This window comes from Rhinolophus ferrumequinum, chromosome 8 (assembly GCF_004115265.2).
Source record: "Rhinolophus ferrumequinum isolate MPI-CBG mRhiFer1 chromosome 8, mRhiFer1_v1.p, whole genome shotgun sequence".
NCBI lineage: Eukaryota > Metazoa > Chordata > Mammalia > Chiroptera > Rhinolophidae > Rhinolophus > Rhinolophus ferrumequinum.
The window spans coordinates 30,595,649-30,611,862 of NC_046291.1; the positions used below are offsets into that span (position 1 = coordinate 30,595,649).

The following is a 16,214-nucleotide window of genomic DNA, read 5'->3' on the forward strand; positions in this document are numbered from 1 at the left end:
AACAATGTCTTACACAGAGCAGGTACATAAAATGTGCTTGTGGAACTAAACCTAACTACTAAATAGTGTTGTTGTTCGGAAGACAAATGCAATAACAGGGCAGATGTGAGCTGGTCAGTCTGAGCGGTGTCATTGGGGGGTTCAGGGAGGAGACTTGAGGGATGAATACAGTTTGGAGGTTGTTATAGACAATGTTTGTGGCCTGCCACCCCCACCCCCAAATAAAAATTCATGTGTTGAAATTCTAACTCCCAAGGTGATGGTATTGGGAGGCGGGGCCTTTGAAAGGTGATTAGGTCACGAGAGTGGAGCTCTCACGAGTGGATTATTGCTCTTATACAAGAGACCCCAGAGAGCAATTTTGCTCCTTCCACCCTGTGATGACACAGAAGATGCCCAGGTGTGAAACAGGAAGCGACACTCAGCTGACACAAAATCTGCTGACATGTTGACCCTCCCAGCCTCCAGAACTGTGAGAAATACATGTTGTTTAAGCCGCCCAGTCTATGGTACTTTGTGACAGCAGCTGGAACTGACTGAGACAGAGGTCCTTTTCCTTTGCTGCTTTTTCACTCCTCTCCCTCTTCCCTTCCTCTCCTCTGTCCTGCCTTCCTCTCCCTTCCACTCCCCTCCCTCTCTTTATTTCTTGGTAGGTGCCTTTTCATTCTGAATCTTATGAAGTTTATTTTTTAAACAATTAAAGGGTTGATCTCCTTCCCTGGCCCCCTACAGCCACTAAATATCTTCTAACTGCCAGTGCCTCTAAGTCTTACCTTTTTTTCTCAGGTCAGGATGCAGTAGGGATAGCCAGATCAGTGCTGTCCAATAGAAATGTAAGGGAAGCCATAGAGGGAAGCCACATATATAATTAAAGATTTTCTAGTAGCCAGAGTAAGAAAACTAAAACAGGTGAAATTAATTTTAATAATATGTTTTACTTAACCCAATATAGCCAAAATAGTATTTCAACATCTAATCATTATAAAATTATGAATGAAGCATTTGACATTTTTCTCTTTTGGTAACATGTCCTCAAAATCTGCTGTGGGTTTCGCACTCACAGCATGCCCCATCTGACCTGGCCTCATTTCATGGGCTCAGGTAATCCCATGTGTCTCCTGTTTGTGGTATTGCACAACGCAAGTCTGGAGCTGTAGGCGGGGCTTCCCAACATTTTCCAGGCCACGGCGCTCTTTGGAAAGGCTAATACTGTGCAGCGCACCTGGGGTAGGTGGAGGAGGTTGACTGTGGCTGAAGGTTGCTGCACAGCTCAAAGGGCCAATAGTCTGCCTATAACCCATTCCGGGCCTAGACGGACGGTAAGCAGCAAGTCGCAATCCTTTAAAATCCATATTCCCTTTCGATAAATACAAACATCTTACAGCTTTCTATTTGAAAATTCAGAATGGGTGACTCTTATTTTCCAAATGAAAGCATTCTATTTGTTGAACTTATAAGTTTACCTTTAAATTGACATATGTCCCCCGCCCCCGTGTGTATCAGGCATCAGGAAGGAGCTGTGAGAATTCACAGATAGGGAGGAGGGCCCACATACCAGGTCTGCAAACTGATTCCCATAGGCCATTTGAATCAGCCCTGGCGTGGCTGGGCTGTCCATTGCAAAGGTGGAGCCAGGCCCCTCTCCCTGCCAGATGCAGCCATAGTGTCTGTTATGGTAAGGAACACAGAAAACCCTAGAAACATTCCTGACTTACCTAGTCCTTGGGGGTAGAGGAGATGAAATTAAAAGGGAAGATTTTTAATAAACATGTCTGAGGACACCTAGCCCATGGGGAGTGACCAAAGTGACCACCTGCCTAGGTGACTTAGAAAAGCATCTGAACGGATCCCCTCCCTTGCATTCCTGGAACATGCAGCTGGAAGGCCACTGGGAAGCAAAAGATGGAGTGAGACTTCTGTCTTGTTCACTGCTGTATTCTCCAGCCTGACCCAATGTGACTGACCAAGCAGGGGCTCAGAGAATGCTTGTTGAATAAATACACCACCGATCAAACATGTGTCAGTCCTGGCTGACAGTCCCTAGCCTCTTCCAAATAAATGCCTGCCTGGGCTCATTTTTTTTTTTTTTTTTTTAACATGATGGTGTTTTCAATTGCCCCTTATGACCAGTTCCAGGGCAACTCTGAGCTCGGTTGCAGAGCTTGGTTTCTATTTGTGCAAGGAACTATGGACCCTGAAGGAGCTCTGTTCTGCAGGAAGGTAGGCCCAGGCAGTAATCCAGTAGCTGGCCAAGCTTGCCAACCAGTGATGGAGACTGGTTGAGCACAGGATCGAGGGCACTGTGCCGGTGGGATGGGTGAGGCTGGCTGCAGTTTCAGGCATTATCCACACCATCCCAGCTTTTACATGAGAAAAGTTTAGAAATATCTTACTTTTTGACTGACACTCGTAGTCAGGCCTGTGCCAAATGTTTATCCTTTCTACTTCAAATTAAGTAAATAATTGACTTTTTCCCCCAAAGTACAAACTTAGAGTACTCCATCAATGAGTCAATCCTCTTTCAAGGAATACATGTTCCTTTTGGGGGATTCCAATGTGTCCTCTTGGTGAGCAGTGACTCCCAGTGAGGGTCTCTGGGTTAGATGTGCCCTGGGGCCTATTCTGAGGGTATATGTTTCCATATCCTTTTCAATTGCCAATTGCCACTGACACCTCCAACCCTCTATATTTCTTCCTCCTGCAAAAGCGTATTTTTTAACATCCTTCTCCTATCCTTTAGTCTTCTCCTCTCTGCCTACCCCCACCATGGTGACTAAGGTCCACCCGCCGCCTGAATCCCACCCCCCTCCACACACACAATCCTGAGTTCTGGTCCCTCATTCCTCATCTCTTTAACAATCTCCCTCTCCAGTTGAATCCAAGCAGCCTGGAACGTGGGCCCTGCTCAGCTGTGTCAGGGACACTCACTCACCATGTCCTCTGCAGAAGGCCCTGTCATCCCATCCTGCCTGGCTGTGAAGGCTGGCTCCTGCACATGGGCTTCCAGGCAATGGGGTGAAATCCAGCCTTCACTCCCCTCCCACCAGGCTCCGACCTGTGAGGGGCACCTATCAGGAGGAAGGAGCCCTTTCTAATGTACCCAACGATGCTACCACCTTGGCTAAAAACAGGGTATAACTGGTGGAAGAATCTCCTTTCCTATGATTGCGACCTTTTGAAATTCTAGGATAATCTATCTGTTTGGCAGTAACTGGGAAGAGTGTCACCTTGTCCAGTTTCAGAAGTACACAAGGAAAAAGCCATAATGATGTATCACAATTCTCTTTCTGTGGTTTGCATTTTTAAGGTGTGCATTTTTCAACCAAGACATATATATAGGTTACAAGAAACATCTTGACCCAGCACCACATCCACCATTGTCGCCCAGTTTCCTCTTCCTCCTCACCCAATACCACACCATCTAGGCCAAGTGACAGAGGAGAGGTAAGTGGTTCCCCTTGGTATAAGCAGTGGAGAGATTTTCCTGGGACAGGCTACCTGACCTGATGGTTCTCAAAACTTAATTTGCATTAAAATTATTATGGCGGGCCTATTAAAACAAATTTCTGGGCCCCCACACAGAGTTGCTGATCCAGCAGGCCTGGGCATGAGTGTGTGCATTTCTAACAAATTCCCAGGTGACACTGATGCTGCTGGTCCACGGACCACACTTTGAGAACCAGTGACCTAACTATTTCTGGCTGCACCTTCCTTCAGAGAAATGAATGGCTCTAGCCTCTCCTTCCACAGCTCTGCAGAACTGTGAGCAGGGACAGCATTTTGGCTGGGCTCCTCATCCCAGCTGCCTGATGAGCTGAAGATGGGTTGCAGAGGGTCAGTGTCAGGACCTCTTAGGTACAACAGTAGCTGCCAGAGGGGTGTGGCAATCAAAATCCAGTGAGCCCCAGCTTAGAGACTGTAGGGAGAGGATGGGGTGAGACCGGAAGTGTGGGAATTCTGCCCTGGCTGACCAGTTTCTGTGTTTTGTTCTGTTTTCAGCATCCATATGTGCAGACTTTCCTCCCTGGGGTTACTCCTGTCTCTTGAGGGGAACACCCACACTCACACCTCAGTTTTCTTCTTCAAACTAAATGTTCTGAGTTTCTTCCATGATTTTTAGTGATGTAGTTCTCAGTCACTGTTCTGGCTGACTGATTGGTACTCTTTGGTAAGTCCTATGAAAGGACCCCGCACTGGTTATCCATCTGTTGAATGAATGACCACTCCAAAGAGAGCTGGCATCTGGGGCCCGTTCCTGCCTGACTCCCTGACTCCGGTATACTCTGCTGTCACACACTGCATTTCAGCACATACTTAGTGAGCCTCCTTTATGTGTATTTTGTGCACTTATACTAGGAAAATAGAGATGCAAAGACAGAAACTTGCCCCCCACAAGAAGCCAGTAGTCTGGAGGGAGATGGGCTTGTGACCAGCCATGTGATTCAGAATGACATGTTCAAGGCTGGAAGTCTGCATAGGTACCAGGAGGGAAAGCCAGCACTCGGCATTGGGAAGCACTCACTAATTATGATGCTAAATGAACTAACTGTGTAGGGAATCCAGGTTCACTCAGGGATTTCCTAGAGAAGGTGATTTCTGAGCAAGGATTTGTTCCTATTCCATGGTGGAGTGCAAAACCATCCATGATTATAAATTAGGCTTGATACGGCTCTGAGAACCGAATATCCCACTGACAGGCTGAAACCTCTGGGGTTTAGTACCTGAGCTTTTCAATGGCTATCAGATTCTTAGCAGCATTTTCTGCGTCTTTCTGGACTCAAGGCTATATTCCACAGTGCTGAAGTTGCCAGAAGAATACCCTTCAGCGAGGTGGGAGTACTTTTACAACTAGGTAACAAATGAATAGTATGAATCAGGCTTGGACTAGGGTCACCCCAAATCCAATATCTCTATATTCCTGAGACCCCCAGAAACAGGGCAGTCTGAAAATGTCATAGCTTCATCTTGCTTTTAGCCTTTCTCTCATTCCCTGCATTAATGTCCCCTTTTCTTTTATGTGGATCGACTCAGCTGTCATCTAATGCAGCAATACACTAGATTGTCATCTAGTGTAGCAATCGCATTATCTGAGGGACATAAAGGTGAGCATAGGCTCTGCAGATATTTGAAGTTGCAAGTTAGTGAATCACTGAATGTGAATTGGGTCTATTGCCTTACGCTCACCTTACATTTCCTAAGTAGCGATGGCGTCCTCCAGTTATTAATATGTTATCACCACGCTCTAGAATAAAACAGATTGGTGCCAGAGAGAAAAAAATAGAATCACAAATTTAAGTAATTTGAGATTGCAAGTTCAGGTTTGTGGAACGTTCCATAAATCTTGTCATCCTCTTGCCTATACAAGTTAAGAGACAAAGATTAGAATTACTTCCTGGAAAGAGTATGCATTTCTTGGTTCTTTCTAACAAATGAGGCAGCTAAGGAAGTTATCTTTATGTTTAAGAAGTTCCTATTCTGTTGTTCTTTTTTAGGAGTCACAATAGACCACTTTTTGTGATTGTTTTTGTGCATAACTCTCAGTTTTTAAGATTGGTCATCAATAGCTATTCATTGGATTGCCTCTGTGTAGTGTGATTTTTCTGATTCTTTTATTACTACCTTTTGGCCAGAATCTTCATTTATATCAATGGCATCAACGTTTAGCTGTCCTGCAAAGTTTAAAGTCTTAACTTCTCACATTCTTCATCCAAATACTAATCCATGTTCAAATCCTGCCATTTATTTCTTCTCACAACATTTCTAGGATCCAATTCTCCTCTTTCAATAGCCATTCCCTTGTCTGAGCCTTCAGCTCCTTACATCCAGACTATTGCAGTTGTTCAATTTCTAGAGTCTTCTCTGACCATGTCCATCTTCAGTCTACTCCATAAAAATAGCAGAAGCAACCTAAGAAAACATCACTTGGATTGTGACTTCCATAACAGAAACCTAGTGGTTTCCCTTTAGAATACTGAACCCCACCTTTTTCTTCATTGAATATTTCAGTTAATATTACCTCCTGTATGAAGCTCTTAAGATCACAGTCTACCTAATTTTGGTTAGAGTACTAAAATTGAACATATGCCCCATGCCTTTTTAATTACGTGTATGTTCTTTTCTGAAAAATGGTATGTGTGTGAGCATGTGTGTGTGTGTGTGTGTGTGTGTGTGTGTGTGTGTGTGTGTGTCTGTGTAATGGTTCATGGCCCCTGAATACCTGGATACTCTACCTAGAAGCTGGGCTACATAAAAACATGTCTGGTCTGCTTTAAGGAGGCAAAATTTATGATCTGGTCCCTCCAGCATCATATCAGCATTCCTTTACAGGCTATGTGCATCAGTAACGGTTACATATTAAAAAAAAATAACAATTTTGTTGACTAGGTAATATATGCACATATTACACAATCCAAAACATTCTAAAGGTATTCATTGTAGAGGCTCCCCCTTTTCTGTCCTGCAGCTCCATAGCTCTTCCAGGAAACACAGCTATAAGCAGGTGTTTGAGTAACCAGATCTCATCTAACCAAGGGCAAAATATGAATGTACTTTCCTTATCTTATCTTCTAAACCAAATAAATTCTTTGGACAAATCATAACACGTTTTACTTACTCTTTCTTTTTCTTGCTGTTAGAAAATAAAAATGACTTTAAGCTAAAAGCAGTAAGAATATTGAAATAGCATGCAACCACCACTGCCAACTCAGGTACAAGCACAAATGGAGGAATGCCCAACGCTGGGCCACAACCAGTGGCCCTCATTAATTAGGCCTGATGGTAATGGCAGTCCCTTGGCTGTTAACCTGGAGTGTCTTTTGAGAGACCTCGTAGACATAGTAGGAGTGAAGGGCTAACAACTGGAATATAGGGGCCCCTAAGTCTGTGTGAGTGTGTGGCTCACCGAAACTTGTTTGCCACTCCCGCCTCTCAGGAGACCTGCTCGATTTCCCTCTGAAGGCTCCTCCAACACTTTTCACATGACAGTTGAGTGCTCTTGGAATGCCCAAGATACAAGCCTCCTCACCTGTAAGTGAGTCAGTTGTGGACACTAAGTGGAATCAAAGATGAGGGTATAAAGATTGACCCTGGAAAGGAGGGAGGACCCCTCACCCTCTGAAACTGTATGTGTGGTGGGAGTGAGAAGTGAAGATGGGGATCGGGGCAGTTCATACTTGATGGCCTCAATTATTATTACTATTATTATTATTATTAGTGAAGTAGGGGGAGGAGGAGAAGACTAACACAAATTGGGACTGGGCTGTGCTTCTACCTTGATGTACAATGTTTGATTAAACATTATGTCTTATACAGGGTTCCACAGCTATCAATCAAGAAAATGACATCTGTCATGTGGGGTCTCTGCTCCCACTCCCCGCACAGGAACACAGGATATGATGAGGCCGAAAAGGAACACCCATGGAGTCATAGGTAGGGGATTCATACCACTATATTCTCGCCGGTGGCTGGGTTGTAGACACAGGAAGCAGGAGCCACACGATCCACAATCTGCCTGTCTGCTTCTCTGCCAACCAACCAACCAACCAACCCCTACCGTAGCCACGGCAGTTATATTAGTGGCTAATGGCTAACCGGTAACAACTGATGGACACCCAGCCACAGTGGATGGCCATCTCATTACAGCTGATGACATCTAATAACCTAGCCAGCACCCTTCCACGTGAGGCTGAGAGCCTGGAAACTGCTCTCTGGGACTCTGTCCCCACAACGTCTCATTTAGAATTGCATCAACATGACCCCAAAATCATGACTGGATAGGAACCAACCTGTGTGAATGCTGCATCCTGGCGTGACACATATATGTCCATTTCTTTATCCTTTGCCTTGAATTTCCACGTAAAAATGTTCCTGTTCTCCAAGGTGTACTTCCCCTGTTAAACACAGCAAGTAGGTGGGGGTCTTATTTTTGGAGATGTAGTAGTACCTCGGTTGCCTCCATTGACGGACATTTCGGTTTACAAACGTCGTAAATTTTATGGATCTATGGTATTATTAGATAGTAAAATTCATGCAGTTTTAGGGGTTGCTTTTAAAGGTCTGGAATGGATTAATCCATTTTGCATTACTTTCTATGGGGAAACGGTGCCTTGGTTTTTGAACATTTCAGAACTCAAACGGACTTCTGGAACAAATTACATTTGAACACCGAGGTACCACTGTGCTTAATTTAAATATATTCAAGACAGAATGTACTGCATTTTACTACACCTTAATATTATTTTCTTTCAGGTCATGGGGATAATATGTGCTTTCCAGTCTTGATTTAAAAGAATATAATATGACAAAGTTTACACAGGTGCCTATTATTTTACACAAAATAATTGAACAATTATGTGCAATGACAAAAACCTCCTACACTTTTGGCTCCGTCTCCTTACCTGCCCACATTTCCAAGAAATATAAATTAATTATCATTTATGTGAGCAACAACTCAATCATCAGATAAGATGTTCTTACCTAAGGGTGAATCCATTTTTGTAATGAAACAGCCTGAAGCCAAGAATGATTTTATATAGCATATAGAAATTTGTACTTCAACAGTGAAACCCAACATTCTTTTTTTTTTCTTTTTCTATTATTTGAAACATTAAACCCAAACCACCATATAGCACCACTGAAAGAGGCCTCTTTAAACCCCACAGGGACCTTAGCTACGAAGAAATAGTTGCCTGTGAGGGGAGAAGAGGAGGAAGGAGGGAAGATAAATTTTTTTTTTCCTAAATTTTACCCAAGTAGGATGTAAAGTGTTCAGAAATCTGTAATGGATCGTAGGTATTAAAAAATCAAGTTTGCTTGCATTCAAGAAGCTACAGATGGCACAGGAAAAGTATCAGGGCAATTGGGATGACTTGGTGAAGTATTGAGTGATCAGCCCATCAATATAGATTTACACTGACCTGGCATTAGAAAATATTTATATATGAGCAGCATTTGAATTCATACCCGTAAGTGTCTAGGATGGGCCTCCTGGAATATTGGGTACATCCAGCTTTAGTGATTTAGGTGATAGAAGTCTGGGGATTTAGTAATAACTCCACCTGAAAGTGTTGCTGAAGAGTCTATCTTTAGGGCTTTTCTTTCGTTCTCTATCTGTCTCGTCTTTGTCTCCTTTCCCTCAGCTTCTTTGTTTGGTGGCTTTAATTTTCATCAGATTCCGTCTCTTTCCATCCCTTGTATTAATACTGCAGATTTTTGTCTTAAAGTACTTCTTTTTTTGTTTGAAGGCCACATAAAAACCTCTGTGGAACTAGGTAAGATACATATTTTTAAAATAGATTTTTAGACACTTACTAATTCATGCAAGCTATACTCCATTAGAATAGTCCTGGGACCTCATTGAATGGGCTTTCAAATAAGTAAGTAAACATTTAAGATGTATTGATTCACTAATAAAATAAAGGAAGTGCAATGTCACACACACACACACAAAAGATTTGTAGATATTACCCTTGCCTTTGGTGACTTCACTCACTGTCATGGCTGCTCCCCACCCATCTCCAGCCTCAGCATTTCTCAAAGCACCAGAATTCCCTTCTAACCATCTGTGGACAGTGCCCTTTGAATGCCCTGCTGGCGCCTTAAACGCCTGATCTGTTTGCCTCCAAACATGTCATATGTCTCCCATGTCATTAACGATGCCTCTTTCCCTCAGCCAACCAATCTCTTATTTCAAGGTTTTCTTTGCTTCTACTTTGCTCTTCACACCTAGTTGGTGACTTGTACTTAAATTCTCCTCTTTTCTTCAATGCACCAGTCATCCCTGATGAGACAGGTAATGAGTAACAGGAACAAGCTTATGGTGATACAGGTAAAGAGTTATCAGGAGCAAGCTTGTGAGTTAGCAGGAATGAGCTTAAAAATTAACCACTTGGCTCTGAATCCCCCGCTAGCATTGCACCTACAAGCTGACAAGCACCCTACATCCATCATAGATGGGAACAGAATAGTTTCCAGAAGAAGCCAATTGTAACAGCAACCCCCTGCAAACTGAGAAGCACCCTACATCCTGCAGACAAAAATACAAAACCCCAGCTAAACAGAAACCCACGGCAGCTGTCTTCTCTGCCATAGGCATCCTCCTTATTTTGCTTTCCTATTTTTCTGAGTCTCGTGAATTCTTTCATATTCTACGAATAGCCAAGGGTATCCCAAAACAGTACAATGGCCTACTGTAATGACCTTTAACCTTGTTTCTAGTGCAGTCTCTTCCCACTTCAATCTAAACTGCACTGCCAGGTTCACCAGAGGGAAATTTTGCTCTTACCACGTTCCTATTCAAAATCTCAAATGTCTTCCACAGTCTATGGCACCAGTACTAATTTTTTGGCCAAGGAATCAAAGTCCTTCATAAAAACCACCCTCTCCTCTCTGAGTCTGATATTCTGGATGGTCCATTTCTTTACTAATTTCCTTGAGAAAGCTTAAAACGAGTGATTGCATACAAGTTCTACAGAAGCAGCGTCATTGACTAAAATTGAATCAGTATGTTAAAAAGTCTTATGATAAAAAGGGACTTAAGAATTCACCCTCAATGATTTGATCAATGGAATCAAATGCCTCCTCAATGTTTCTCTCTCTCTCTCTCTCTCTCTCTCTCTCTCTCTCTCTCTCTCTCTCTCTGCAGGTCCAGTGAATGACTTGTGTTATATTGCATCCAGTGGGAGGTAACAAAGAAAAGGTTTTTTACCCAGGTAGTGCATTCAAGTTTTCTGACTTTGGTCACCTACATATCCCTCACACTGAAAACCACATGTGATGTTAATAATCACTCCTAGAATTCGCTAGGACGGCACAGATTTCAGACAGTACATCCAGTGCCTCAATGGGACAGCTGCCCTTCTCAGACCGTGTACCCTGAGCTGGCACACTTCAGAAAATATGACCACCATGTAACAGGATCCCATTACATGCATCTATAATTTACCTATGAATTTCAACCTTCCCTGGAATTGGGACTCCTTTAATCCTCACAAGAACAAATCCACCTGTTCTGGAGGCTTAATAATTAGTTTAGCCTAAGCCCTGCAGGCAAGTACATGCTGTTTAGAATTTCCCACCCACTCTCAAACAAGGACTTGGTAGGTGTGTTAAAGGAGAATGATTTCAGTACCCGGATACCTGCAGAGCATCTTAACCTTTGTTCCTTAATTTAGTCAAGTTGTTTTCAAACTTTAGTCTGCATAAACATTACAGAGTAGGTGCGCATGTAGAAAATCTTATGTCCTAGACTTTATGGACAATTTCAGAGACTTTTCAAGGCTATATTTTAAATTTATATTTCAAAATTAGGCAACGCAAATGATTTAAAAATGAAACAATTAAAATATATTTGATGAAGAGTCTTGTTCTTATCCCTGTCTCGCTGTCCAGTTCCAACTTACTCCTACCAAAGGTGACCACCATTGTTAGTTTCTTGTATGTTCTTCTAGAGTTCTTATATGCAAATACAAGCAAATATACATATATATATTTATGACCCTTCTTTGCACAAATATTTTTCCACATTTTTCCTTTCACATATCAGTATAACTTGAAAATATTTCTATATCTGTGCATAGAAAACATCCTCATTCTCTCTATCTCTATCTCTATCTCTGTCTATATATCTGCAGGATAAATTCCCAGGGTGAGGTTGCTGGATCAAAGGGCATATGCATTTGGAATTTTGAAAAGTGGTGCTAAATTTCCCTTTATAAAATTGTTCCAGTTTTCACTACATCAGCAATATAAGAGAGCATCTGTTTTCCCACAGCTTGTCAATCTTTTGTATTTTTGCCAAGTCAATAGGTCAAAAATGGCATTTCTTTAAAACTTTTAATTTGAATTTCTTCTATTAGTAGGAAGAAACATCTCTCCCTATATGTATATTTATATTTAAAAATGCCATATATATGTATATATGTATGTATATATATACATATACATACATATATGATATACATATATGTATATCATATATGTATAGCATATGTATGTATGTATATACATATAATGTATAACATATGTATGTATGTATATACAAAAATGTATAACATATGTATGTATATACATATATGTATAAAATTTTCCTGTGATTTGTCTGCTTGCATCCTTTGCCCACTTTTCTACTGGCCTTTTCTTCTTTATTTCCAAGAGATCTTTATATACTTAGGGAATTAGCTTGTTGTCCAAGGTATGGTTTGCAAATATTTTTCCCAGTTGGGGCTTGTCTTTGAACTTTGCTTATTATATTTTTCTTTATGTAGAAGTGTGTTATTTTATGTAATTAAACTTAATGTTTTCTTCTATGGAATTTAGAGTTTAAGTCATGAGTATACATATTATAAAGGAATTCTCCTGGGTTCTTGTGTTGTTTGGATTTTATTTCTACATTGTAATTTTTAGTCCTTTTTATCTCGGTGTAGTGGTGTAGCATGTTAGGGTTAATGTTGGTCATTCTTGATTTTCACTTCAAACCTGACCCCAGATGAGATGAGATTCTACTATATTCCCTAGTTGACAGATCTTCAGTTTCTGTCCTTAGGTAAAGGAGTGAGTGTATCTACTAGGTTGTCCAGCCTGGCGGATGTAAGGCAAACAATTTCTATCACTCTCCCGCCACTAAGTAATAGTGCTATTTCCCTCCTCAGTGCATCTATCAGGAATGCATGAGGGGAATCATTGCAGCTCTACCTTGGAACCTGGTAAAAAGTGCAGAAAATCAAAGAAAAAAAAGGGATACTTCCCACATTCAGTGGAGAGTGAGCCAGTTCCATGTAGAGCAAGAGAAAACTTACGGGACGTGAAGGACTAGGGCAGTTGGAATATGGGTCAGGAGCTAAGGGAAAGAAATTTCAAATTTAAAACTGTTAAAAGGCAAGGATTTGAACTTCCTAAGATTCAACTGTCAAATCTGGTTTTGGGGCTTTCTTCACTTGCTTCCCTTTAGGAACACCAGAAGCATTTCAGGTCCACTTAGGGACAGTGGGCACAATTAGAGATCCGCTATTGCTGAGAGGACGCATTCCCAGCTAGTAGTAAGAGAAAGAAAAGCAGACCGAAATTTTTAGGATTAAATGTGCTTTCTAGTCTGTTATCGCTGCAACAGCTGGGAAATGCCACACAAGATAAAGGGGTTTCTCAAGCACTGTGGTAACAACATGCTTTGGAAATTTCTGTAAAGATTCGTGATCAAAAGACCAATTGGATTCTGACTAAACTCCCACCATCACAGGCTCCACATCTTGATAAACAATCTTCACTGTTCTTTTTTTTTTTTTTTTTTTTGGCCTGCTTGGCATCAGCCTATACGTCAGCAGCCACAGTATAGAAAATCTAACCCACACAAATCACCTGTGGCAAAAAAAGACCAAGGAGTATGCCAGAAGGGAACAAAACTGTACATCAGCAAAATCCCTGTCAGCTGGGGGTGACATGCTCTTTGATTATATTTGTGGGTTATTTGTAGGGTAGAACACAGGGTTGGGTTTGAATACTGGCTCTGCCACCACTAGCTATGTGACCTCAGGAAGTTTACAAGCATTCTGGAAGCCTCCGTATCCTCATCTTAAGATGGAGATATCCATGCTAACTTAACAGGGTTCGTAGGTGCCTCAAATTCGTTCTGAAACAAGGCTTAGTACAAATAAATAATCTAAGGTTGTTAAGAGGACTACATGTGCTCATGTGTATAAAAGTGCCTGGAAAATAGCAGCTGCCGCTGCTAATACTCCTACACACTATTGTGATAGCGTCACCTCATCTGGAATTCTAAATTTGGAGGTGGAGTGAGGATAAAGTCCCATTCAGGCAAGGGGACAATATGTGAAAGAAGATTTTTAAGGGGTGTCGGTTCTTACATTCTGTGATTCTGTGTAACCAGTAACGTAGTGAGTACTCCCGACCCTTGCAGATGTCTTCGGGTGATCCTGGGTATGACTCCCAGGCAGTTCTTCAAATAAAAGTTTCTCTTCTGCTATCTGGTAAACCTACATGGACCAATAATCAACCCTGCTACAGCAGATCAGTCGATGCCAGTGGTAGAAAGAGGCTCTGTAATCTGGGAAACAAATTTGACCACTTCTCTGTCCTCTCTCCCCCGGTGGTCTGGGTGTACAACGGTGGGTTAGCTTGGGATCCTGAAGGTCATGTGCATATGATTGTATGTTATATAAGTCCTTCTGCTTCAGCCACAGGGGTCAGCTTTAAAATGCTTTCCCCCTACATTTCCCTCGGGCTTCCAGCTGCCCTTTTGTTACATTTCTGTTCTTTAAGTCTGTCATTAGTGTTCATTTTTCTGAGATTTCAGTGGCATAAAAACATGATAGAACTATAAATGGTCAATAAACATCTGAAAAAAGTATAACTTCACTGACAATTAAAGTAATTTTGATGAAAAATAACAAGATACCATTTTTCTATAAATATCACAGATTAGAAACATATAATATCCAATGTTGGTAAAAGTGTAATGAAATGGGTACAATCATACCAGTTGCTGAGAAGGTAAATTTAAACAATCTAAAGGCCATTAGTATTAAGTATGCAAAAAGTGAAGAAACTTCACTTCTAGGAATCAATTCGAATTGGACATAATTGGAAATGTGTGCAAAGATTTATGAACTAGAATATTCACTAAAATATGATTTTCCCCCCAACAATGGGGATTGGCTAATAAGTTACAGCACATTCATTTGAATAAAAAAAAATAGCCATTAAAAACCCTGTTATTGAAAACTATTTGGTGACGTTAGAAAATGTTCATGGTTAAGTGAAAAGAGAAATATGTATGATTGTATATACAACATAATCCTCACTTTGTAAAAAATATGTTTTATTTATTCACATATTTATATATACGCTAACAACTCTAAGGTTGGAAGGAAATCTATTAAAATTATAATGGTATGTTAAGAAAAATCCGAGACTTGGAAAAAAGGCCAAAGAATGCTTATTGTCCTTTACATGTCTTGTTGGAACACTCTAGCAGATCCACCTGATGATAATCTGATTACCTAAGAGAACATTTCTTTAAGTTATTATTTGTTATTGATTACAGCCTAGAGTCTGTGAAGTTACATGATGACATGTGGATCTTTTTCCAGTTGTGAATTAAATTATTTCTACTCTCAAAGTTTCCAGTTTTATTCTCTGTAAGATATTAACCAGTTTTGTGTCTAAACTAAAAATCTTCTTTCATTGTTCTTGCAATGCCTGTTTATGCTGTCTCTCAGGTTCACTTTCATTCAGTTTTATCATCTCACTGGTTCCCTCATTAGTGAGTTAATTAAATCTTTTTCCAGGGAAGGGAGCTGGTTCAGGCTAGGTCTTTGCACTCACACTTTGATTTTATCTTTCATCTTCCCCTCCCAACCACTCTTCATTTCCAACCCCAAAGCCATGCAAATAATATGACACTGATTGCTGGTGATCGCTTAGAAATGTAAGTAATTTCTGGCAGTTTTCTAGCTTCAGTTGCTTGACTAGTTTCTAGTTGCTTACTTTAGGTTTACATGAGAATCAAGTTTTTAATATTTTCAAAATACTTTGACGTATATGAGTGGTAGGTTTACAGGAGATTTTTCTTTTTGTCTTTATATTCTTCTGTATTGGTCAAATGTTCATTGAAGGACATGTCTTACTTTTCTAATGAGAAAGTGCAAATACCAGGGGTTACAAAAAATGTATACACGACTTGTATTCATCTTTTGTTATTGGTATATACTGAGTATTACAATTTTAATACAGTTTTTTCCTTTCTTAAATTGTGTACACATTTTTTTGGCACCCTCTGTATGTATGTTTATATGTGTATAGGACACCTAGGTGTCCTATATTAATTCTCAGTCCATGCTTTCCCTGACCCTGAACCCAATGAAAAGCCTACCTCCCCTTGGACTTCTAAATGTGGCTTTGCAGTTGACAGGGCAGATACTTATTCCATGGGACACATAGAAGAAGGTGTTGTTATGCTCCCTGAAAACTAATCTGCATTGCTGGATAAGAAGAGGTTAAGGCTGATAAAATCCATTTCCACCATGCTGAGTTGGGCACAGGATTGCCTTTTCAGTTAGAGGTGAGAACAAGGGCCTGAACATGCACTCCTCCCCACAATGCCCCTTCACTGATGGAAACTGGAGTCTGAGTCCCAGGTGAGGGACTGGGAAGCGTGGACCAGGAGAGGGCAGAGAGGACCACCGGAGGAACCAGGCTGCAGT

General features: G+C 41.1%; 1 protein-coding gene across 2 annotated transcripts in view; it reads right to left on the minus strand.

The window, feature by feature from the left end:
• The window catches only part of LOC117025942 (aldehyde oxidase 4-like), a 129,522-nt gene that overhangs the window by 87,619 nt on the left and 25,689 nt on the right, over positions 1 to 16,214 (minus strand). For both annotated transcript variants that reach the window (XM_033112318.1, XM_033112320.1), the window contains one exon: positions 7,785 to 7,889. In XM_033112318.1, the coding sequence (XP_032968209.1) occupies positions 7,785 to 7,826 (42 nt within the window). In that variant the 5' untranslated portion in view covers positions 7,827 to 7,889. The remainder of the gene's footprint in view (positions 1 to 7,784; positions 7,890 to 16,214) is intronic.